The 26,051-nt window shown below is 41.4% G+C and overlaps 1 protein-coding gene across 1 annotated transcript; it reads left to right on the top strand.

Moving 5' to 3' along the window:
• The first annotated feature begins 3,979 nt into the window (after window positions 1-3,979).
• Window positions 3,980-25,954, top strand: dhx36 (DEAH (Asp-Glu-Ala-His) box polypeptide 36). The gene is made up of 26 exons (XM_061073778.1): window positions 3,980-4,547; window positions 6,942-7,099; window positions 7,249-7,365; window positions 7,478-7,694; window positions 8,292-8,330; window positions 8,460-8,630; window positions 8,723-8,802; window positions 11,058-11,132; window positions 12,045-12,211; window positions 12,294-12,375; window positions 12,470-12,610; window positions 13,548-13,653; window positions 16,241-16,328; window positions 16,842-16,897; window positions 17,039-17,103; window positions 17,628-17,771; window positions 18,177-18,294; window positions 19,337-19,435; window positions 20,190-20,363; window positions 21,302-21,388; window positions 21,477-21,560; window positions 21,697-21,796; window positions 21,934-22,024; window positions 23,348-23,468; window positions 24,728-24,880; window positions 25,410-25,954. Exons 1-26 carry the CDS (start codon window positions 4,236-4,238, stop codon window positions 25,641-25,643), a joined length of 3,279 nt encoding a protein of 1,092 aa, XP_060929761.1. The 5' UTR covers window positions 3,980-4,235; the 3' UTR covers window positions 25,644-25,954.
• The last annotated feature ends 97 nt before the right edge of the window (window positions 25,955-26,051 follow it).

Raw genomic sequence — 26,051 nt, 5'->3', positions numbered from 1 at the left:
CAAGGAGGCCTCTCACTTTCGGTATTTAAATTCAGGAATGGAATAATTTGAGCATCCCGGTAAACAGAAGCATACAAATCTTGACTCTCTTTCACTGACAATATCAGTATCATAACTTATATCTTCATTTATATGCACATGTGTGTGTACAAACAGCAGTAACATAGGTATTAAAGACTAATTTAAGAATAGATGCGTATTCTGGTTATTTTTTGATGGTGTCTTTTATTTATCAGCTGTTTGTTCGCTTGATCTTCAATACAGCGTCGACACTTTGTGGACTTCATCTGCAGCCTTTTAAATTGTTCCTCTTGTGAGATCACTTCATCAGCAGCAATGTGTCACATCCTCCTGAAGAATGTGGTCATTAAAGATTCATACAGGGAAATTGCCTCCAACAAGGTTGGCGTGCATTTCATTGTGTCGAGGGCTCCTGGGCGAATAAAAAGTTAAAAGAAAAATAACGCACGCTTGTGTATGAATCATAATGGATGTGAGGTTTTGTATTCAATGTCGACGGCGGTTAATGGTGCCAAAGGTTTTCAGCTCAGCGGGGTTTCATCTCTGCAGCCTAACGTGGTGGAAGTAATTTGATCATCTGCTTATTCTCTCGTTTTAACAGGACTATGGTTTAGCTTCAAAAAATAGGTTCACAAGTAAAACTGTCATTTGTCCCCTTTGTAAGAGGTTGAAACTGCACCTTAGCTGCACCAGTTTTGGTCTGTTTGCTCATTCCTGTAATCAAGACCGATAAGGTCATGCACAAGCGCCTGCAATGGGATCCTTTATTATGCAATAAAAGCAAATAAAGCGTGATAAGTAACTACTTAAGAGACTGACCTACATAGAGGGGAACCATCATGGGTTGTTGTGCCCTGAGGATGAAATTAATGTGACTAATCCACAACAGCTGTATACATATATGGTATTATGTAGTGTGCGCTTGAGATGAAAAACACAAGAACAGGTTTTTGCTAATTACCCATTATCTTTTTGCATACCCGTGTGTATATGCAGACATTTGGAGGTGCAGACGCTTCAGGAGGTGAGTGGCTGGAAAGCAAATGGTAGAAACGGCAATGCAGGCAGTAATAACGACAAGTAAGATAACATGAAAAGTAATTATCAAAGACCAGCAGCTACTCTTAATGTTTTCTCTCTGATCTCACAACCTCTCGTTTTATGCTGCAACAATAAGGCGCAGGTAAGCCTTCATCAATGGAGCGGCTTGAAACCTCCATGTACCTTCAGCGAGCGCATGCATTATTTAGAATATAAGCCACATCCAGAAGAAGAGAAGAAACCAACCTATGCTAAATCATGATGTGTTTCATCTGAGGGTTTTTTGATCTTAGATAAATTATTCATTAGGGTCAGGTGTCGTTTGTATTCATCACAGGCTGTCCACAAGGTGTGAAAACAAGGTGTGCAGAAGGGCAGTGCACCCACGACAGTGCTGACGGGATTAAAGTGGGAGGGGCTACGAAACAGAGCTTTCTTTTTTAATATCCATTTGTTTTCACGTCACCTCACTCGAAAAGGTTCCGTCTCATGTCTCCCGCTCCATCTCGCCTTCATTCTCTTTAAAATGATATACACTGCTCCACTATTTTCCTTCATTGCTCACTCTGACTCCAGCTCATTTTGAATCCCTCACCTGTTCCCCTTAGAGCAGCCAACTGTGCACAGTATCTGTTTCACACTAATAACAAATACAAGTATTAGAAGCTGAGGCAGAAAACTATGAGTCACTCCTGATTCAAATAAGCAAAGTTTAGCAGTCTGCAGTTGGTTTGTACTGTTTTTTTGGAGTCATGCTCAAAGAGGACTGAATATATTTCTGTCAAAGTAAAAAACAGAGAGAGATACAGTGGAGGTTTAATTAGAGAGAGCTGATGAAAACACAGCCTTCAACCAATATCTGTGTGTGTGTGTGTGTGTATGTGCGTGTGTGTGTGGGCAGCTGAATTCTACTTTATGTGGACAAGCTGCATAAATTTTCATTTCACAGCTCACAAAATGAAAAAGTATAAAATCCTCGCCTGTGTCTGTGCCACGGTGACAAGAGAACATGAGCGTGCGAAAGGAGGACGTTCATTTAAAAGTGGTGATGTGTGATATTTCGTGACAGCGACACAGAGCTTAAGGGTGGAATCTTCTCTGCCGCCTCCCATGAACATGATCCCGTGAAAATGATCTTGCACAGCCGCATGAATGACTCGTTCACGCCTCTCATCCCTCTCTTTCTATTCACATATATTGCTTCACGGATATAGCTGGGTGTATATTGCTTTGGCATGGTGTGAGCGAAAGATAGAAGGAGAGAGCGGGAGAAAGAATCAGAGAGAATAGGAAATAGAACATCTCCTTCATTTGATACTCCTGCTAATTTAAAACAAGACAGTGTTGAAGCATATAGATATTTGCTGAAAGACAATAAGACATGAGGAAAGTGTGTAGTTTATAATCTCCCATAAATGTCGAAATAAGAACAAATTTGAATCACAACAAACCTGCTGATCATATCTTGAATTGAAGGCAAACAATTAGAAATAATTTAAAAACAATAAAAGAAGATCACATAGCGAAACAGCACAGATAAAGAAATACAATAATTTAAAGATAAGAAATGAACTAAACTAGGAGAAAGCACAGCTATAAAAATGAGGATTTGGCCAACAGAGCACCTCAGGGAAGAGCTGCAGACTTTTTTTAACTCTTTTAAATCTGGGGTAAATGTTTTGAATCTGCTGATGGACAATATTCACCAACAATGTACAAACTCCAGCAGAGCCGGAGCCCTTAAGGTGATACTGTCCACAGCAGTCATGGTGGATCTACTTCACTTGGCTGTAACCTTTAAGGCCCAGACAACAGGTCATTACCTGATGTTCTGCTGAGCTGGGAGCAGTCGGGTACAGGCTGCAGTTACACTTACAGCATATAACTGTCTCTCTCAAATCCTAACAGTTAGAAATTGGCAGAAGGTTCCAGGTCAGGATGATAACAGCCTGGGGGTGGAGGTTCCTTAAGGAGAACATTATATATTTTGTATTGGATACACAGGTTGGTACATGTTCTCCTTGTGTCTGCAGGGGTTTTCTACAGATACCCACGCTTCCTCCCTGTCAAATATGCAGATACATGCACATTGAGGTAAACTGACTGTAGGTGTGAACGTGAGCATTATTGGCTATTTGGCACCGTGATACTTTCCAGGCTGTATCCAGTCGCCTAATTTCTACTGGGATGGACTTCAGCCCCCAGTGACCCTTTAAGAATAAGTCGTACAGATAATGGTGGAAGGATGGATGGATGGATGGATGGATGGATGGATGGATGGATGGATGGATGGATGGATGGATGGATGGATGGATGGATGGATGGATGGATGGATGGATGGATGGATGCATGGATGCATGGATGCATGGATGCTGCATGGATGCATGGATGCATGGATGCTGGATGGATGGATACACAGGGAATGATACAATAGGCCTATATTTCATTAAAAATGTTTTTCAGCAATTCACTTCAATTGTTGGGGGCTATTTTTTTTAAAATGTTTTAGAATTTATTACTGTTACACTCAGTAGATATTAAATGTCAGCCCCGTGTTCTGATTGAAAATAATAATGACAATCATCTTCTCAATGGAGTTGATTCATTTTGTGGGAGAAAAAATAAAACAAAAAAGTTTAGGATTTGGACAAGATTAGATTTGGGATAGTGTGTGTGTGTGTGTGTGTGTGTGTGTGTGTGTGTATGTGTATGTGTCTGTGTCTGTGTGTGTGTCTGTTTGTGTGTGTGTGTGTGTGTGTGTGCGTGTGTGTGTGTGTGTGAGATTTGGGAGTGTGTGTGTCATACATATATCTATGGTGTGTGTGATTTGGGAGAGTGGAGCGACCAACCATTGAGCTCTACGTCATTATGCGCCTGCAGACAGCTCTGACGTCACCTCTGTGCGACATGCCGGATGGAAAGGAGCAAGCCTGTGATTTTATTTTGACAACAGCTTCTCAGTGTTGCTATTTTACGACTGAACGCTGTGCCATGAACTAAACTACACACATATTTATTAAGAAACTAAATTAATGCAGCTCATGACCTGGGCATCATGATTTAAATCTGAGTTTAAAGTCCACAAATCCATCCGGCGCGGCTCGTTGCTAGGTGTTAGCCATTAGCTTCGTAGGAGCAGGTTCAGTGTTATCTGCTGCTGCTCCTGCGGCGGGATGAGTTACGGATACGGTGGTGGTGGTAGTGGAGGAGGTGGGAGGAGAGGCCGAAGAGGAGGTCGAGGGCACCGGGACGGGAGCAGAGAGAGGTGGGACAGAGATGGAGGAGGAGGAGGAGGAGGAGGAGGAGGAGGAGGTTTCAGAGGATCCAGATCTGACTCTGGCCAGTGGCGAGGAGGAGGAAGAGGAGAAGAAGGAGAAGAAGGTGGACCCCGGGACCGTCCTCCTCCACATCTGAAGGGCCGGGACATCGGGATGTGGTACGCGAGATTCGGAGCCGTGAGGAGGAAACAGGCCGACAGGAGATCGGTAGGCAAAGTGTTCAGTAGATCATCCTCTGGCTCACTGTGGCGAGCAGGCTGTGTAACATCAGTGGTGAAAAGTAACGGAGTACATTTAAATAAGATAAGAGAAAACTTTATTGATCCCACAGCCCGGGAATTACAGCATCAGAATGAGGTAGACAAGAGAATACAACAAATATAAAAGAGGTCAACAGAATGTGTACATGATAAAACACCTTTCACTTACTTTACTCAAACACTTCGAGGTACTTGCACTATGAGTACTAAGTATTGTACTGTATATAGTCCTGTTATGTGTGTAATGAGTTAGTAAAGTACAGCACAGCTTTGAGCATCATAGCAGTAATGAAAACACTTTCTGGGTTGTGAGCTCATGTTTACAGTGTCTGCGAGACAGCTTGACTCCAAACTCCTTGTGTGGTTTCATGAAAGTTTGTGATACTTCGATATTAACAGTTGAACCGTGTTGAACAGAACTAAAAGTGTGCCCTATCTTGCTGTATTAAAGAAAGTGGAAATAAGTAATCCCTGGATCCTGTTCTCTCTTTGGATCAGCTTGTGGGCCCTTCCTTGGTTCATGCACCACCCCTCTGCAAAATTTCATTAAAATCAGTTCAGTAGTTTTTGAGTAACCCTGCTGACAAACAGACAAACAAAAAATACAAACAAATACAGTAAATAACAATAAAAAGATCAAATCCTTAGAGGTGTAATAATTTTGCTGTTCACCACAGATATAATACAATAACATCACTTTTTTTAGATATTGACAAAGGGGTACCCCAAGGCTCTGTCCTTGGACCTTTACTTTTTATAATATATATCAATGACATTGCCTCCACACTCACTCCACTTTCTCGGGTTCATCTTTATGCGGATGACACAGTTCTGTATTGTAGTGCCTCCAATATTGACTCCGCTATAAATAGACTGCAGCTCTCCTTCCACATGCTAGAGAAGCAATTAAGTGACTTGAAGCTAGTCCTGAATTGTGCCAAAACCAAATGGATTCTTTTTACTAAAGCTAGAAGCACTGATTTTAACAGTTTAAAACTCTGCTCTAGAAATGGTACAACTCTGGAAAGGGTCACCAGCTATAAGTACCTAGGCATTTGGGTTGATGAGAAGCTCGATTTTAAACCACATGTGAGTCAACTCGTAAAAAAGCTAAGAACAAAATTGGGCTTTCTCTATAGAAATAGGTTCTGTTTCACTTTCCAAGCCAGAAAACGCATTATTGAGTCTGTTTTTTTATCAGTTTTAGATTACGGTGATGTAATTTATGGAAATACATCCCACAGCACACTGAAATCTCTGGATGCTGTATACCATTCTGCTCTGCGTTTTATCACAGGAGACCGCTATGGCACACACCACTGTACTCTCTATAACAAGGTTGGCTGGCCAGCCCTGTCTGAAAAAAGGGATGGTCATTGGAAGATTTATATTTACAAAACAATCATTGGGCTAATGCCAGTATATCTCTCCTCTCTCATCAGCTGGAATTCTAATACCCACAATACTCGCTCCCAGAGCTGGCTTTCAATGTATGTACCTCGTGTTAAGACCAACTTGGGGAAGACAGCTTTCTTTAATAAGGCACCCTACATCTGGAATGAGGTCCAAAAATCTTTAAAGTTGCGCTCATTTGTTTCATTGACAGAGTTTTTGAGTCTGGTCTCATGTACAGCTGACTTCTCCTGCAATGACTGTAACTGCTAGTTGACTTTGCCATAGTATTTTATTGACGAATTGTTTTATACCTTGTATTACTGTGTATATATATATGCATATTTATTTCATTCCTATTTATTCAATGTATTAACTTTTAATGTATCAACTTTTTTATTGTACCCTCGGCACCATTGAAAATGAGGGTCTTATCCCTCAATGTGTCTTCCGAGGCTTAAATAAATATTCAATCAATATGAGAGAGACACAAAGGTTCCAAAGAAGGTCACAGTTATTTACTCACTGAGTTATTAATTTCTACCTGGTTGGATAGAATAGGTCCAGAGGTTGGGGATGATCTTTTTTTTGTAAATCCACCACTTCCTGACTCATCTTGTCTCATGACAATTTCAGTGGGTCTCCTACAGCCAAAACAATAGACACCTTTTCTGAATTGTGATTTATTGTATAAAAACATTTCAAACATTTCAAACATTTTGAAGGAGCTAACTGTCAGTAAAATGCAAACTGTCAATACATGTTCATAGTTTTGGTGGAATAAGCACAAGTAAATAATATTGTGCTTTATTGGGATTTTCCATGGGATCAAAATGACATCTGGTTAAGACTTATATCATATTCCTTTAAACCAAGCCCTGGTATTATATTTGGTTACTTTATCTGCAAGATTGTGGCTTAACCTTGCCCTTTTCCTGACTGTGTGCAGCGACCGGTGGTCCAGATGGATGAGGCCAGAGAGCAGCACATTACCAAGCTGCTAAATTCTGTCCAGTATGACCACCCTGGTCAGGAGAGAGGCAGCAGGGGAGCGAGAGCCTCTACGTCTGGTAATTGGCAAACAGATGCCAACAGAAGTAGTCACTGGTGAGAACAGCTGGCAGAGCTTTTTCATTTCAGATGTGCACAGTGTAGTTTCTATCTTGTGATAAAGCAGGAAAAGAGAAATGCCTGAACCGTTATTTCTCTGGCTGAGATTGTATCGTCTCTAATCATGTAATGACCTGTGTCTGCAGCTACTTTGATGGAGAATTGCCCAAAGAGGTAAAAAAGGAGAGAGATTCCACATCTGAGGAGGAGGAAGAAGAAGAAGTTAGCTCGGGCCAGAAGAAAGCATCTAACAAGAAACATCGGTAAACAATTTACATGCATGCTTAGAAAGATATGATTCTATCAAAATTGCAGAATTGCAGAATAACAACTATTGTCGGCTGACCCACTGTCGTTCCACATGTGTTTGTTTAGTAACTTAACTCCAGCAGTCGTTAAAGATGAAATTCCGGACACATGGGATGATGACGAGCCCCAGGAAGAGGAGAAGGAGGAGAAAGAGAAACCGAGACACAGAGACAAGGATGTAGAATTCTTATTCCATGAAAAAGTCAGAGATAGTTCACTGGACGATTTCTTACAGAGAGATCTGCAAAGCAAGAAATCAGATCCAAAGTACAAAGAAATGCTGGTGAGTAGGACGATTAGTATCAAGTGCCCAAAGACTTTGATGTTTGACTTGAATGTCGAAGTTAATCGATTTTTTTTCTTACCAAAATATGATCTGATCAAAGTTGCACTGTGATTTGTGTGGGGTTACGAAAGCAATGGAAAGTGGAGCATGCAGTGGAACATATTGGAGATGATGAAGAGCAGGGAGCAGCCGTGTCTAAATGATTGATAACCCATGCCAGTTGGTTTTGCAATCATTTGTTGCTGTGCTACTTTGGCTGCTCTGAGATTTACAGGACGACAGATGTTTGCAGATCTAAATAGTTTAGTACACGACCCTAATTTAGAATAAGCCTCTGTCTCATGAAAAAATAGTATCTCAGTCTTCATAATGTTCTGTAAAACCACGTTATGTCTTAAAAGTCTGGCACAGTATCAAACTATTGTCACGTCTGAAGAATTATTGAACTGCTGCTAGATATAATCTGTTTGATCTATTTTGATTAGAATAGTGCAGATGTTTGCATATGCCCCATAACTTAGTCATAAAAGTAGAACATTTGATCTTGATTTTCCATAACTATTATTAAATGTATGCTTATTTTTCTGTTTGCAGAAATTCAGGGAAAAACTACCATCTTATCGGAAAAGAGAGGTAAATTTTGGATCACATGTATGGTTAAGACACATTTTTGTCAGCTACCATCACCCTTTTCCTCCTCCTCGTGTCCTTACTCCTTATCCCTCCACTTTCGCTCATCTGCCTCCTTCCTTCCGTCCACAGGAACTGGTGGAGCTGATCAACTCTAGCCGTGTCCTGGTTGTGAGTGGGGAGACTGGGTGTGGAAAGACAACGCAAGTCACCCAATTCATCCTGGACGACTACATCAACAGAGGCGTTGGATCGATGTGCCGTGTCGTGTGCACGCAGCCTCGTCGCATCAGTGCCATCTCTGTATGTACCCTGCAGGATGTTCAAGTCTGATTCTGTGACACTAAATGCTGTTGTTGCTCTTACATTATTTGCGTGTTTGTGCTTTATCTCAGGTAGCAGAGCGTGTATCAGCAGAGAGGGCTGAAAGTGTAGGGAATGGAAATTCATCTGGTTACCAAATCCGTCTACAGAGGTAAGGAAGACATATGTTGATGCATACATTTAAAGTTCTGTAGAGTCATCATTGTTGGGGTTGTCGGGAAGATTGTTCGAGCACAAAGACTTTATCTGTCTAACCTAGTTTAGTTCCAAACTTTGAATTACTACCAACTTCTCAGATGTTTCTGATTCAAAACAATTAAAAGTCTTGCTTTCCTCTATTACTAGACATTACAAGGCCATTAATGAATATCAATAAGGTTATGTTAAAGAGATGGCCTCCAGAATGATGATCAGTGTATCCAGACTGTGTCTTATTTTGTTTTCAAAGGCAGTTCTTGATGGATCTGCGAAACAAAGATGAGAAATGTAAAATATATAGGATGAATGAATACCACAGGAAATACATTTTTTTTTGAAGGACAGGAGATATGAGAATTTAGATGGAAATGATCGCGTAGGAAGAGATGCACAAAGCCGAGGAGAAAGGCACTTCAACGGCAAATAGACCACGCGATTGGAGAGTTACCAGGATCTATAGGGCCAGGGGGCTGCAATCTAAAGTGAATTATATGCAATGAATGGAAGGCATGAGAGAGGATGAAATGGATGCAGGAAGGAGAGAGAGAAAGAACACAACTCGTATGAAAGGAGACTGATACAAGAGAAGTAAAAGGATTGACAGAAGAATGATTACAGTCTGTACTGTACCACTGGGGGATAATTCTGTAATTCCATCAAGTTACATCCTTTGTGATTAATATGTCACCTAGCAACCTAATTTATAAAAGTACACAATTCTACACTCTTTACTGTTCTTGTTTTGGATTCTCGGTGAGTAATTACAACACATCTGATTTAGTCTTTTGCCAGCTTCAGTCACATTTGCAGGGAACACAACTTAGGCAGCGCAGACGCTCATTGCATTAAATGTGGGTTCGCTGCAAATGAGCAAACGATGGCGGGTTAAAATGACGATAGAGTAGTAAGTAAATATCAGATTCATAACGTTTTATCTCAGACATGGGATTTGTTCACAGTCATTAACATTTATTATTTTGATGAAACATCTTCTTGCACTGAGTCTTACGGTTTGTGCCTGAGGACGTGTCTCATGGGTCTTTGTGATAAAACTGATACCAGTTTGTACTTGCTTTTTACAACAAATTAAATTCGTTAGTGATTAATTAACTAATGACTCCAAACCTTCTGGTGGGTAATATTGTATTATACAGAGTCATAAATTGCACAGACAGTGGGAAGAATGAGAAGTTGATCTAGCAGCTCTTATTTCAGCAGATCATGGCAGCGTTCGGCCACTGACAAGCTTTTCCTTTAGTTTCTTTTAATGTCAAAGTTATTAACCATCCTTCCTCCCGCACCCATCCATCCATACATAATTTTAATGGAACCATCAATAATAAAGATGCCTGTTATGAAGTTGCTATTAGAATGAAATGCTGCTTTCACACAATCTTACTATTATTTATTTGTGTTTTTTATTATCTCTATCATTGCAAATGTAACTCAGGAATAATTTTTTCATATTTTTTGTTTCATAGTTTGTTTAACTCTCAATGTGTGTTGAAATATATAAGGAATTGTCTTGCTTCAGCCATGGATCTCAATAAGCTTTTGCACTTTGTCTGGCAAATTTTACACTCTGCTTTTTAGGTCTAATGCCAGTTTTAGTTCTTCATCTTTTATGCATTATATCCTTGTAGTGTTTTATCTTTTTGAGCAGGTGCAATATTCAGCTAACTTTTATTCAGCAATATTATTCTGGGTCTCACACGATATGTCCTTGTGTACCGTTTGTTGTTGTTAGTTGTAAAATGCACTGTTTTGCAGCTGCTGTAGAACTTTAGCCCGAGAAAAAAATTCCCCATGGGGACGACAAAGTATATTTGATTTGATATAGTAAAATAACCTGTTTCAGAGGAATTGCCTCTTTAAAAAATATTGGTGCTAGTATTATTTCTCCAAGTGAAATTAGAACAAGTTCTGTTAGAAATGTTTCACTTTCGTCAATTATTCAGCAAACGTTAATGTGATTCAGTTGTCAGTGTAATTAATTTTTTAGATGTGTCATATGAGAGGCAGTTTCTGCTTTGGTTGACATTGAAGTAAATGAGACGATACTTCAGGAGCACTGTTCATTGGATAAAGTTTTTGTGACCGACTATTATGTTGTAAGGTTGCTGGCATCATCTGCTGAGCTTTACTTATGTCAATTTGTAAATTTTAAGTATTTTTCTGAAATTTGTTCTCCCTTCTTCTGTTTCTCAGCCGGTTACCACGGAAACAAGGTTCGATCCTGTACTGTACAACTGGCATTATTCTTCAGTGGCTTCACTCAGACCCGTGAGTCCCCCCCCCCCAAGCTTCATAATCGTCGTCACATCTCGTCCACAACATTTGTTCTTCCCTGCATTTCCTCTGTATCTCTATTCGAGGTGTCCTTCATCCACTCTCTTATTCTGTGTGTGTCATTTCGTTTTATCACTATTGATTTGTTGTTTACTCTACTCAGTGTAGAAGAAGCATTAGTATGGGACACACACACACACACTCACACATGAATTCGCTCCGTTGACTCATCCCTGCATACGCATCCTTGCATTCTGAGTGTCTTCAGAAAAACCACAGAGACTAAGTGACGCAGCCAGCTTCTCTTGTTGTGTTGCTTCGTGCTCTTTCAGAATTGGCACGACTCCAGCGAGTCCTTTTTAGGTACACAGTTGTCAGACAAAAAACCCTGCAACTTTTTGGCATTGAAGTATATTTACATTGCTTACAAGCTGACAGTCCTCCATAAAGGCCGCAGCTATGTCTACACTCGTCTGCTTTGTTGTGGCTGTGATGCAGTAAATCTTTCACACCAACAGACACTTTTTTCGTATCGCTGCAGACTAATGCTTCACATGTAAGCACAGAAAACAAATTGGTTTCTTCAACTTCTAGTTCAGTTTCCAAAGTTATGGGATTATTTCTTAGAAAAGGGACGGAAAACTTTTTCCAAATTCCCTGGTTCCATTGCTCAAGTTATGACTTCAACCGAATGATGTAAAAATATAATAAATGCTCCATGCTCAAACATTATACAGCAAAATGTGAACAAAGACAAATATTTAGAAAAATAAACACCCACACCCGGGACCCAGAATTGCCATTTTCAGTCCTAGTAAGGACATACAGCATCTAGACCAATCAGATTTACCGTGATTCCCTTAGACTTAAACCTTTTACCTTTTTTTTTTTATTCCCTACTGTCAGCTTGTTGTCCAGTATCAGTCACCTGGTGCTAGACGAGATCCACGAGAGGAACCTGCAGTCGGACGTTTTGCTAATCATTGTGAAGGACCTGCTCGCCCGCCGGGATGATCTCAAGGTCATCCTCATGAGTGCCACGCTCAACGCAGAGAAGTTCTCCAAATACTTTGGTACGCAAAGTTACTATCTTTCATTCAGCTGTTGCAGTTTAATTGGTTGAGATCGTGTCTGACTGTGTCTACCTCCCTTTAGACAACTGTCCAATGGTTCACATCCCCGGTTCGACTTTCCCAGTGGAAGAGTTCCTACTTGAGGACATTATAGAGATGACCAGGTGGGACAACATTACTCCCAAATGCACCCATACAAATACAAAAGCAGCCACTATGTCCCTTTGAGTTTTAACTGTTTGTTGTCTCCCTGCTCAGCTACTGCCCCCAGAGTCAGGACCGTCGGCCCTCATGGAAGAAAGGCTTTTGGCAGGGGCAGAACTCCAGACCCGAGAAGGAGGAGAAAGAGGCAGAATACAAGGACAGTTGGCCTTGCTATCAACGCACACTGCAGAACAGGTGAGCACTATGTTACTCTACAGTGCTACAACAGTCAATGGGCAAAGCTCTAGGCAGAACTATAGATCACGTCTGGCATTGTGTGCACCTACACATTGTCTTCCTACGCTGTACGCAGGTAGGGTAAGACCTCAATGCCAAACTATAATTCAGCGGCAATGTCAGGAAGGGGCCATTTACCACGGCTGTGACTCAAAGCTTTTGTGAACCTATTGTTAACACTATTATTTGAAAAACCTAGACATATATCATATATATAAATAGACATTTTAGATTTAAGTTTAAATATATAAAAAATGGTTGTAAATGCTATGTACTATGCTTTTTATGTGGATGCTATGTTTTCTTTTATTCTGAAAATGTTCAATACGTTTAAGTACGTTCAACCCGGTATTTAACCAAATAGAAGATATGTTTGTATACTTAAAAAACACTTATTATGCTTCACATGCACACAATAACAGAAATACATTTGGTTTATAATTGTGGCAATGGCATTTGAATACTAATATTTGTTTTTCTTTATTGCATGAAAAGAATATGTTGAGACGATTGCGAGGACCGTGATATTCCTACATAGATGATGACAAGTGTCCATTCTCTCAACTCTGATGAGCTCATTAATGACCTGTCAATCTCATATTAAAGGCAATACCGAGGGAAGAGTTTCCATATTCATGTATCTGACAAAACAACAGTTCAATTCCAAACATTAGGAGCCAGAAAAGATAATACATTTTAAAGATGTCACGATTTCCAATGCGATTAGTATGAGTCACCCATTATTTCCAGCATTGTTATTTTGTGCTAAAACGTAATTGACATGATTCAGGGTTTGCCATAGATCCATTACAGAGCTTCAGTGGAGAAAAATAAGGCTGTCTGCAAATGTATGATTCTCCTGTTACTTATTCTTTGATTTTCTATATTTCCACAGATACTCTGAAAACACAATTTCTACACTAGAGATGTTGGACGGTAATGACAAGATTGACCTGGAGCTTATCTTGACACTGATCCGCCACATTGTGCTCAATGATGAGGTGAGTTTAATCTCGAGTGTCTTTTTTTAGAAATTAGATTTTTGATTTAAGTTTACTCTCATCCAGGGAGACGATGTATGTGTGTGTCCGAGTGATGTTTCACTGAAACTTGTCCAGTGGACTTCTAAGATTTGTGTTTCACCGACATATAAATCTCCCAAAGTTTCCATCATAGACGAGGCAGACAGAACAGTGGTCCCAGTGGAGGATGATTTCAGATCCTATAAAAGTAAATAACAAAGGGAGAGAAGTTCAGTTTTACTCCTGGCTGTAGCAAATGAAAGAAACAAGAGGGACTAGCTTCTAATCACAGAGCAGCTCCGTGAAATAACAGGTCCTGGCAGCAGATCTGTGATAACGACTGATCAAACAGAACGTGCTCTCCCATCGCGCTTCAAGTTAGTTCTTTTACTTTTTCTCTTCCCAGTTCTTGTTAATTGGTCTCATCTTTTCGTTGCTCAATTCAGAATAGTGTGGACTATAATGTCAACCAAGTCAGATATGCCTTGTGCTCTTTTTATGTATGTTTTGGGTTGTTCGAGCAAACACAATTTGGGTAGATTCCATCAACACAAAAAAGACATAGTCACAGTTTCAGTGAATTCAAAAAGGTTTTCTGGATTTTTCTCGTGTTATCCTCTTGCTGTTTCTAGTCATTCAACGTGTTTGCAAACAGACCTGATCATTGGGGCAAACAAACATTCAGTGCTGGAGAATAAATGGGACAACTTTCTCTCACCTTTTCTGCTGCTTCCCAAATGAAGCGTGTGTTTGTGTATCCGAGAGTCACTCAGAACAAAGAGACGGGGCCAGAATGAGGACTGACTAACACAGATAGACAGAATAATTATCCCCTCTCATATAAAGCTGTATCTCTATCAGTCACGGCCGCCCTGAGCCAGTCAACCCGCTGATTTGCCGTGACAAAGAAGCGGCCGATCCGCCTTGACTGCTCCTCTGAGACGAGAATAGGGGAGGCGGTCTGCTGGGCTTTCGACTGTGATGATTGGTTAATTATGTTGCAGGGGCCTGTGATTAGACACCTAGGGGGGTTGACATGGAGGCAATAATGAGCACCTACTGGGTTCAGCGACGTGTGTGGGTGTTTTTTGGGTTTGTAGATTTGCTTAATAGTGGGCCAACACAACAGCCAACTGTGCTGTTACTTGATTTTTAGTTGGAATTAATCCGAGCCTCTGTCTGTGCTGCATGCGCGTCTCTGTCAGGTTGTAAATAGTCTCTTCTCTGCTCCTCTGCTGCTCTGCTGCTCCGCCTCTCTCATTCACACAAGTACGCATGCACAATCATTAACACACACACACACACATACAGTACCACATCGGTACCAGTGTTTGAGCTCTGGTAATAATAATTAGCTTAATTAAAAGGCAGCAGTGCTCAGGGGCCTGAAGCTGCTTTTAATGTGTTCTCTCATCTCCTCTCAGGAAATGAAGAGAATAGTCCTTTTTTTAAAGATGAGGTTATTTTATACGAGCTTGATATCATCCTGAGAATTATCTTTTTTTAAACATGGGTCTTTGATGTGGTGAAACAGAATCCTCACAAACTTCTCCCCATTGATCATGATGATAGATCAATTGGATTTTGCTCAAGTTTGAGAAGTTTTAGAACGTCTTTATCTACTATTAGCCTTGAGTTCAATATCTGTGCTGTGAAAATATTGTCAAGAAAAATATGCTTCAATATTTAATGTCAAAGCCAAAATTAGTTTTCAGCAAAATGGACAGTGAGTCTGCTTTGAACAATCTCATCTGTATGTGCCGGTCATAAACTGCAACCTACATTTACATTGTCTGATAGAATACCACAGGTTTGAAGTGGGTCATCAAAGGGCTCAGGTCACGTGCATCAGAAGCATCATCACAGAGGAGCATTGCATCTGGTAGTGATCTGAATACAGATCAGAATTATGTGGAATGCTTCCAGTGGTTCCATCTTATTCTTCATATTAATGTTTCTGCGGAGATGTGTCTCCTATCAGAACATGTCAGATGAGGAGTTTGACTATTTTAAAGAAATGAAAAAAGAAGAGGATGTTTACATGACTTTATTGTGCTGTTGAGCTGGTTTTTCTAACATTGCTAGTATCCTACAAGATTTAGTCCAATTTAGAGTATTGTTAATCTGGATTTGGACATTTGAAAAGTATATAGCTGTATCATGTTGATCTATTTCAACGTTGATTTAGCTTTTCCGGATCATGGGTAGAAAAAATAACTTTTACTATTACTATTACCTTCTATCCAACATTAACATGTTTTTAGGTTTTTATTTAGTTGTTTTTTGCTATTTTGAGAGAAAGCAAGTGTGTCCCAGTGTTAATGTGAAGCAGAGGATGCCCTGGAGGGGGAAGATGATGTTGTCGTAATGATGTTGGCAGTGAGTGTCTGGGGCCATTGTTTGGCTGCATGTGGAGGTCGTGTCCATCTGCCTCAGCTCAGCTCCCCTCAGGACACGGGCACCTTGTTCACTGGGCTCAGTTTTTGTTGGTTTCCTTCTTTTCTATTGAGTCCCTGTTGGTTTTGCGTGTCTCAACTTGTGAGTGTTGTCACATCTTTTTCGACAGGAAGGAGCGATCCTGGTTTTCCTCCCAGGCTGGGACGACATCAGCAAACTCAATGATCTGCTCATGGCTCAGCAGATGTTCAAATCAGGTACACACGCTTAGTAACACACCTATGTGATGTGCTTACAGGTTTTTGTCATATGTGACATTAGCTTGAGTATCTTTAGGCCTGTCAAATAATTTGATTTCAGAACCGTATTTGGATTTATTGATATAATTAGACAATATTCAGTCATTTTTCTGTAGTAGTTCAAACAAATAATTATTATATTTCCAATTATTTTGAGGTGAGCGCTGGCCTTTTACCACCCACACACACTTCAAGGTCTGCAATTTAGCATTTAATCTGTTCAATTTATCACATATAAAATTAATTATATCCAGTTAGATGTGCTTTGCCTGGAGAGATTGCTCTGGTCTATCACATCGTAAACATGGCTTAAACTCACATATTTGTTTCCACAGAACAGGTAATGTTGGTAACTTAAATTTATTATCAGTATTTACCAGGTTGTTATTTCTAGACGCACACTAGCACTTGTGTCTATGTTTGCACCGTTTGCTGACGGAACTCTTTCGTTTGTGTCCTGTTGTGTTTCAGACCGGTTCGTTATCATCCCCCTGCACTCCCTCATGCCCACCGTAAATCAGACGCAGGTCAGCATTCTCCCGTCTCCCTCCCCGTCTGTCTCTCTCTGTGACTGTGTCAATCTCGGCGTCTGCTCATCTTCCTCCTGTATTCAATTTTTGTCAGTATCTGAAAGGTCTGATCTCATCTGTCTCCCTCGCTCCTCTCAGGTGTTCAAAAGGCCTCCTCCTGGAGTTAGAAAGATAGTGATTGCCACCAACATAGCAGAGACCAGGTGTGTGTGTGTGTGTGTGTCCTTGCTTCCTCCCTTGGAAATGTACTTTGGCTGTTACTTTCTGTTTAGACAAAAAAGGAAAAAAATAGGCCATGAAACTGTCACATTCCCTGTTTGTGTGTAGTTAGTGTGTGTGAGTGTAATGCTGTAGGTCCCAGGCATTAATGGAAACAACAGATTTGGCGCTAATTAGCACACGTTTCTTGCATTGATAATGAATACTGTCATATTGGCTTGGGTGGAACACACTGACTCTGACAGGCAATTTGTTTATGCATTCACAGAGCTACACACACACACACAAACTGAGCAAATTAAGAAGCTGTCTAGACTTTCATCACATCCGTCCTCTAAATATAGATTCTAAACCTACCAAAGAGCAACATCTTATTTTTACTTCTGAGTGATTGTGTGTGTGCGCATGTGTGTGTGTGAACTTGTGAGCGTGTGTGTCTGAGACCTCAGTGTTTTTGACACACTCCTTTGAAGTTTATATCTTTTCTGATTCGCTCTCTTCCTCTCAGCATCACCATAGACGATGTTGTATATGTGATCGATGGAGGAAAGATCAAGGAGACCAACTTTGACACCCACAACAACATCAGCACCATGACGGCCGAGTGGGTCAGCCTGGCCAACGCCAAGCAGAGGAAAGGACGCGCCGGCAGGTGTGTGTGGGGGGGTTTTCGTTTTTTTTTTATAAAGAGGGCATATTAGTGCCTCTGGGTAGGCAATGCAAAATCTGCGAGGATTATTTCCCCCTCTATTTGTCACCTCAGCTCTGCAGCAGTGTTTCCCCTCTTCCCACTCCTTCCTGCCCTCCCATCTGTAGACACAGAGAGAGAGGCTGGGTGTAGTCACTCCCAGCTTGTTTCCAGTCTGTGACCCGAGACGTCTGTTCTGTTGGCGAAGCTCTGACATCAAAGTGGAGCGAGGCCCAATTAGCAGGAGCTGCTTACTGTGTGCAGTTCCATCCCATTGATTTTAAATTAAGCCCTTGTCACAGAACTGCTATAACACATAACCTCTTTTCACCCCCCCCCAACTCTCCTCTCTTCTCTTATCATGTCCAGAGTGTGCCCGGGGAAGTGCTACCATCTGTACAACGGTCTCAGGGCCAGCCTGCTGGACGCCTATCAATTACCCGAAATTATGAGGACACCGCTGGAGGAGCTGTGCCTGCAGATTAAGGTTGTGTGTGTGGAGAGAAATAGCGAGGCGTAATAACGCAGGGATAGAAAAAGGTGTTTGCTGCAGGAGTTGAGACGAGGACACGATTGCCGTGAATATGTTTTGTGAGGACAGAGCTGCAGGTTTCGGTCTCCTCTTGAATTACACCCTCTGCTGCCTAATGAGAACTCGGGATGAACATCCTGGGCTGACTCATGCCCCTTGCTCTCCAGCTCTCTCTCGCTCTTTTTGCGGACAACATAATCGCCCCTTTTCGGAGCCTCGTTCTCCTACGCGAACAGTTGCTTTCTTCTTTGCCCGCTACAATATTTTCCCTCAAATTTTTGCCTTCTCTTTTTACATCCTCACGCTCCACTCAGACATGTTGCAACCCGTGCTAATGGAACATTGAGCCAAAGTTCACTCAGATCTAATGTTCGCAATGATTGCTCTCACCAGCGGCTTTATTGGATATGTGTTCGAGTGTGTATCTTCCACTGGCGCTGTCGGATAGTTTTGAGTGTGTGTATATTTGATGTGTGTGATGTGGTTTTTTGAAGCAAGTGGGTGAGAGGTGGATTAATGCATCGGGCTGTCCTCAAAGTGGGAGAAAAACTGACAACGTGCTCGCCACGAGCAGACTCTCGAATGCATTAACACTTCAACACTGTCCTGTTAGTCAGACACAGAAGTGCGGCGGCTTCCTTACTCTTCAGTTTGATCCACGTAGATGATTGGTGCGTTTAAACATCACTTTTTGATGTTAAAATGAATACACGTTTAGAGAATGTGGACAGTCGGGTGTTTTGTGCTCAGCCGAGCACTTAGAGGAGCATGTCAATGTGGTTAACGCTGTTTTAAATAGAAATATAATTTAATCGCAGTCGACTTTCCTGTATCCATGTATTGCTCACAATTAAGTGCCTTCCACCACTTTGTGCTTATTCCCTTTTTCTTAGGGACCACTCCCCTTAGAAAGGAATGTAATTTTTGAATTTAGATGTAATATTTTTTTTGGGGTCATCTGTATGTAAAGAAATGTGATGTTATGTGTACTACCTAGATATTGAAGCTTGGGTCTATAGCTCGATTCCTGGAGAAAGCCCCTGACCCCCCCACTGAGAGGGCCATCAGTCTGGCCATCAAGAACCTCGTAGACTTGGTAAGAAAGAGAGATTATTCAAAAAAGATATGTTGATTTTAATTTTCTGCTGGTCTATCTTATTTTATTTTTGCATTGTTCTTGTATTGATCGAATAGCAGCAATTATACTCATATTGTCACTTACTCTATGAAATGTCAGAAAGCTGCCAATAAAGAAAGAAAAGAAGAAATTCTTACAATTTCACAAAATCCAAATCACAAAAAAACTCTGTTGTACAGTTTATAGTCCAAAATCATGAATTTAACACCTAAGATTAAAAACCCATACATTTTTACTATTTCACCAAAATCTACAAAGCCGGCAGCAGGAGAACAATAGCATTCTGGAAACCTTAGCATTTTAGGAAGCTTAGTGGAGGAAAGAGATGGAAAATAGAAAAATCTAAGTCATGTGTACTTATTACAAAGGGTAGGAAGATAAAACGTTTAGCTTTAATTCACACTAATGAGGAAGCAGCACTTGGTTCTGACAATTAAAAAAACTGAGCAGTTGCTATTGAACATTTTCAGAAGACTTAATTAACATGGAAACTCATCCTTCTACTCTTCTGCGAGAACCTTGACTTCTTGAACCTGTTGCTCTGCTAAAATGGTTTTGATGTTTTCCACTTTAACAAAGCGTTGTCTTTTGACTTTTGGGATACCCACTCCTTTTCTTCTTGTTGTTTTAGAAACACCTTTGTTTAGAGCTGAAGATGACTAAACGTTTTGTTGTCTTTGTTTGTTTTTTTTGTGATGACATCGTGTGTTAGAATGCCCTGGACCACTCTGAGAATCTGACAGCGCTGGGTTTCCACCTGGCTCGTCTGCCCGTGGAGCCTCACATCGGCAAACTGATCCTGTTCGGAGCTCTGCTGGGCTGCCTCGACCCCGTGCTCACCATCGCCGCCTCGCTCAGCTTCAAAGACCCTTTCTTCATCCCCCTGGTAGGCCACAGAGTTCACAGGCTTGAAAGCAGCAACACACAGGCGCACTTCAACACATCACTGCACTCTAAAATCTGACTTTTTTAATTGTGCAATAGGCCTAAAATGTTGGCCGCTTTTGAAAAAATAAAAAAAATTAGGAACAGATATTCCAGTTCAAAGAATATCAGACTGCACTTGAACAAGGCTTTTCCTTAAAACCAACTTTATTCACATAATATGGAAGTTAAGTAAAGTGACAAACTATTTTTAATTACAACTGTAATGTGCACCTACATTTCCATTGAGGTTTTTCTGTCCAAAACAAAATCAGTTTATCCTGAGTTAACATTTAACCAACAGTTACAGAAGTAGCTTAAAAAAAAAAAAGGTGTTGAAAACAAAAGTTGAGCCAATAACATTTAAATAAAAATGATCAGCAGGGATATAGAATATAAATTTGTTATTTAGAGACATTTTTTGTTTTGGTGCATTCCCCAATGGAGGGGATTTGGTGAAATCACATTTGTGATCATTGCGATAATTGTATTGTAACAATTAACTCGGTGGTTGATCTCAAAGATTTTTTCCTAACTGCAGAAATTTGAAGAGAAGAAATCTATACTTATAGATTTTGGAGCTCGGCCAATCATGCAGGGGTTTCCATACGCTTTGGATCTTACTATAAGAGTAAAGCAGATCTGCACTGTTTCTTCATTTACATAATTCTGCCCTGGTTCAGCCGCAATGCATTGTGGGACAGTATTACCTGCTTTTCTTTTGTAAGGGATGGCCGTATCCTGTGTGAAAGGAGATAAGATTGTAAACTTCTAGAGAATGAATCAAGCTCTCATCATGACGCATACTGAAATACGTCTCAGTCATCTCACTCAGTTAGGAACCCTCCTAACAAAAAACTACTTTTCACAGCATCAGTGTTTATTATGTTCCTCTCTCAGGGTAAAGAGAAGATGGCAGACATGAGGAGAAAGACCCTGTCCAGAAACTCAAAGAGTGACCACCTCACCATTGTCAACGCCTTCCAGGTAAAACCGCCCAGATCTCTCCACTCTCTGTCACATGTCTGCTGTATGAATGGACCATGTCTGAATCTGTCATCCACTGATTGTCCAGGGCTGGGACGAAGCCAAGCGCCGCGGTTTCAGGTATGAGAAGGAGTTCTGCTGGGACAACTTCCTGTCAGCCAACACTCTGCAGGTGAGCCAGGCTGAGCTGAAAGGCTTTGAAAATAAAACCAGGGGTTGTCAATGATGATATTTAGATTTTGACCTCTGTCTGGGCCGTGGAGGATACGAAGCCTCTTTTGAAAGCAATAAATCCTTTTTTTATTCAGATGCTGCACAACATGAAGGGTCAGTTTGCTGAGCATCTTGTGCATGCAGGCTTTGTCAGCAGCAAGGACCCCAGAGACCCCAAATCTAATGTCAACTCGGGTAACTAACACAAGTTTCTTTGGGTGCGATCCAGCTGTCGGAACACATTCATCCTCATGAATCAGTAATAAAATATGCGACATCTGAATGTACCAGCGCTCATTTGTTCTTTTTTCGTCCCCCTCTTCGTTCCTCAGACAATGAGAAGTTAATCAAAGCGGTGATTGCCGCAGGTCTGTACCCGAAGGTGGCCAAGATCAGACCATCGCACAGCAAAAAGAGGCCGGGGTGAGTCTGCCGGGGGGGGGGCACTGAAAGTCAAGGATGGCTGCACAGTACATGAGAGAGAAATGCATTGATATTGATCTGTAGGCAGAAAGAAATCCCAATATCAGAGCTCTCAGGTAAAAGTTGTGTAAAGGGTCCTGCGACAATTACCTGTTAGGCTTTGCAGACATCATGTTGGGGAACCTGTCAACAACACAAGCACGATCGCAGCTGAAGATCAATGCAGTCATCATAGAAACACCCTGAGGCGTCTGTCATCGACAGCGGCTGTGACCGGTGTGCAAAGACAGACTGTCTGTGGCAGCTTTAAATCCAGTTGCAGAGTAAAATAACCAGGGTCGTTCTCTCTGCACAAGTTATCCATAGCAGCTGTGATGCCAAGGTAGTTGCAAGTTTTTGCCGTGTCTGCGTCGCAGCTCTGCAGTATTTAATGAATTCATTGCTCGGCGAAGCACTTTTTGTTTGTGTATTTTCTGCTAAATCAGTCGCCTGTCTGGTACAAGCAGTTTGTTCCCTGCAGTGAAGTAATCAGCTCTGTCTGGTTGACTCGCAGGAGTTTGTAACACAGCTTTCATGTTAAGAGATGATTTGCAGATGGTTGCACAGTTTTCTCTTGTGTAAAGTTTGTGCCAAAATGGCAGGAGGTTTTCTTTGTGAATTATCTTAACAAGCTAAAAGCATCTGAAAGTTTGTTTCTGGAATTACTTACTGACGGAATTCAACAAAACGTACTCTGGTGATGATGCATTTTCACAGAGTTCTACTACAATTAAACATAAATTTAAAAGACAGTTTATATATATTAAATGGGAAGCAGCAGAATAGAATCATTTTATTCAATACTTCCTGCTCTATGACAAACCTCATCGCCCACATTGACTTATTTCACTGTACAGACTGACTGTAGATTCAGGTGCTAATATAACCTTGTTTTAATAATCTCCACCAATGTTTTCATCTGGGTTTGTTAGTTAACAGGATTATGCAAAAATTACTCAAAATATATGTGGCAAAGACATGTGGCTCTAGAGTAAACAGCAAACAACAAATGACTTAAAGGTTGCACAACATTGAAACAGGAATCGTGCATCGGAAGAATTCGTAGATCCGCCTCAGAGCGAAAATCTGGCATTTTCATGGAATGTTTATTTATGAGTGTTTGTAATTTGGTGCAGATCCAAATGAAAATGGGATTCTTGACTTTAAATGTGGTTTCATATGTGGACTGCGCCATTCTATTACTAAATATTATTATTATGACTTTTACCATTACACCTAATACCACCGTGTACTGTAGACACGCTAACATTTCTTCTCTCTCAGGGTTAAGGTCTACACCCAGGCGGATGGAAAGGTGAACATCCATCCGAAGTCGGTCAACGCCGAAGAGACAGAGTTCAACTACAAGTGGCTCGTCTATCACCTCAAGATGAGAACGAGCAGCGTGAGTATCCCACGGGACACGGGAGCGATTTATGCTGTATTTCAACACTTTGAATCTATGTTGTGCGTTTTTTATATTTTTAGTGTGTGTGTGCCTGTCCTTTGGATTTTGTGTGTGTCCCCCTGTAGCGTGGATGTGAGTGGAAAGAAGGGCCTGTGGTTAAAGGTTAGCACTGGAGCCACGCCAGCTTTATTCAGAATTAATATTTGATTAAAACGCTGCCTTTCAACTCTTTCTCAAAGGCTCTTGTGCTTCAAAGCGTCCAGACATAATGTAAGATGTGGTGGTGGCGGGCGAAAACGGTCAATGCAGCTCCCCGACTACCTCCCTCACCTCTGTCCTTCACACCCCCCCTGTTCCCCTCCCTCCCATCCATCAGTCGTTTGTTCTTTCTGTGCCGTCTCTCTCTGTGAATGTTACCATTCGGCAAAACAACACCTTTCATGTCCTCTCTGATTGCTGCCCGGCGCCTTTGTCTGCCTTCGCTGCCTCCATCTCCATTAAGAACAAATATATTTTTTCTGGATTTTCATCATTATTGCTACCATTTTTCTTCTTATTGTCTGTATGTGCTTTCAGGCCCAAGACTCTGAATGTGTGTCTTATGTTAGATTATCAAGGTCACTTGCCTCCTGAAAGAAAAGTAGAAGACCTAAGCTGTTAGAAAGAAGGATAGAAAGTGAGGGATGACATTAAACTGTACCTCCAGTGACACACTCGTCCCCTCATGGTCCATTGCATTACGCATTCATGGGGCAAAAACATTTGTTCATCCTCACCTTTCCTTTCTTCTCTGTGACACTTATGTTTTAACCTTTTCCTGTGACAGGTTTCGTTTTACTTAAGCCTGCTGCTTCGTCTCTGTAGCTTTTACCTTAAAGCAGTTCTTGAGCAGTTCTATCAATTCTATTGTCTGCCTGAAGCATATAATGTTAATTTACCTCTGCATCTGTTTAGAAAAATCTGTTATTTTTCATTTTGGATTTCACTAGTCAAACTATTCTACATACGCAGCTGTCAGTTTCGCACCGGGAGGAAAAATGGATGTTGAAAAGTGAAACACGTTCACAGACGGGGCAAGATGACATTTCTCCTAAACCCCGGAGGCCACGAAACACATTTCAGACTCGCACAGCCTCTCCTCACTAATGGGACACTTTGAGTCCACACCACAGAAGAGCTGTCGGGCATGGTGTGTCATAATGATGCCGCTCCCAGTTGCTGAGCGTGTTTTGTTGTAACACTCTGTGCGTCCTCAGATCTTCCTGTACGACTGCACCGAAGTCTCCCCATTCTCGCTGCTGTTCTTCGGAGGCGACATCAGCATCCAGACGGACGAGGGCCAGGAGACCATCGCTGTGGACCAGTGGATCGTCTTCAATTCCCCGGCACGCATCGCTCACCTCGTCAAGGTAAGCCAAGGGCATTACTCACAAGGAAGTCCGGATAATCTCCTGACATCCTCAGGAGAGGGATGTATGTGAGATTGCAAAGGACAGTAGTCCCGGAGTATCTCTGGACTTTCTCCTGACAGCGCCCCAAGTAAAAACTCCTGATAATTTCAGAATGAGCCCATGTGAAAATACAGCAGGAGATCCTCCGGAGGATTTTCCCGCGAGCGAGCTGGCATGTTGATGGCGTTTTTAACACATGGACTCAAAAATGAATAAAGAAAAATAATGCGAATATATCTGCATGAAAAAAGGTGTCTTAAACGTAGAGGATGTATACAAAGGTGACCACTTGGAAAGAAAAAGAGATTCAAGATTTCTTCGTGGTACGAGCCATTCTGGAGTCCAACTGGAGAATTTCCTGTTGCATTCATCATATTTTAAAGGTTAAACTCTGGAGAATGTCCATACCCCATTGTGCAGATATCCTCCAGGGTTCAAATCTGAAATCAGCTTCATCTGATCAGCCTCCTCCCTCTCTTTTTCACAGAGTTTAAAGAATGAGTTGGATTCCCTACTGGAGGAGAAAATCCGTAACCCGGCGCCTGTGGACTGGCAGAACCGTGAGTCCAAAGACTGCGCTGTCATCTCGGCCATCATAGATCTGATCACCACCCAGGAGACGCCTACAGGTGGCACTAAGAGCTACAACAGGCCGTGGGCGTCGGCCCCTAGAGGGCCACGGATTCAATTCAATGACGATGACGACGACGACGATGATTAGAAGTGGACAGCCTTTTGGCTGGCTTTGAAAAGAGGAGGAATGACTGACTGCATCCTTGGACCCAGAGGTTGGTTGAGATATTTATGATAACCAGCTGGACTCCTTCACACTGCTCTCTGGACGCTGGAGCACTGGAAGATGGCGCGCACTTGAATGACTCCTGTTTGCTGTCGTCGTCTACTTGGTCGTTATTATGCGAGGACCAATCCATGTTCAAATACTCTACCGTAGCTGTTTTGTTTGTTTCATTCGTACATTTTTTGTTTTGGATAAATCACACTCTTGTTTTTTCAGCAATGTCACATAACAGACTGAGCAATAAAAAAAGATTGTATGATAAAAACTTCTTGTATTGTTTAACTTGCCTTACTCATCCAAAATAGAGGAATTCAACAACTAAGAGATAAG

This window comes from Limanda limanda, chromosome 6, assembly GCF_963576545.1.
Source record: "Limanda limanda chromosome 6, fLimLim1.1, whole genome shotgun sequence".
NCBI classification, from domain to species: Eukaryota; Metazoa; Chordata; class Actinopteri; order Pleuronectiformes; family Pleuronectidae; genus Limanda; species Limanda limanda.
The sequence above is the reverse complement of the archived record's forward strand: the minus strand, read 5'-3'. Positions and strand labels throughout refer to the sequence as shown.

What these genes read in the sequence shown, in the direction of transcription:
- dhx36 (XM_061073778.1), top strand. Translation starts at nt 4,236, where the DNA reads ATGAGTTACGGATACGGTGGTGGTGGTAGTGGAGGAGGTGGGAGGAGA. An exon ending in AACAGGCCGACAGGAGATCG is followed by an intron (nt 4,548 to 6,941) that starts GTAGGCAAAGTG and finishes GACTGTGTGCAG; the next exon opens with CGACCGGTGGTCCAGATGGA. An exon ending in CATCTTATCGGAAAAGAGAG is followed by an intron (nt 8,331 to 8,459) that starts GTAAATTTTGGA and finishes TTCCGTCCACAG; the next exon opens with GAACTGGTGGAGCTGATCAA.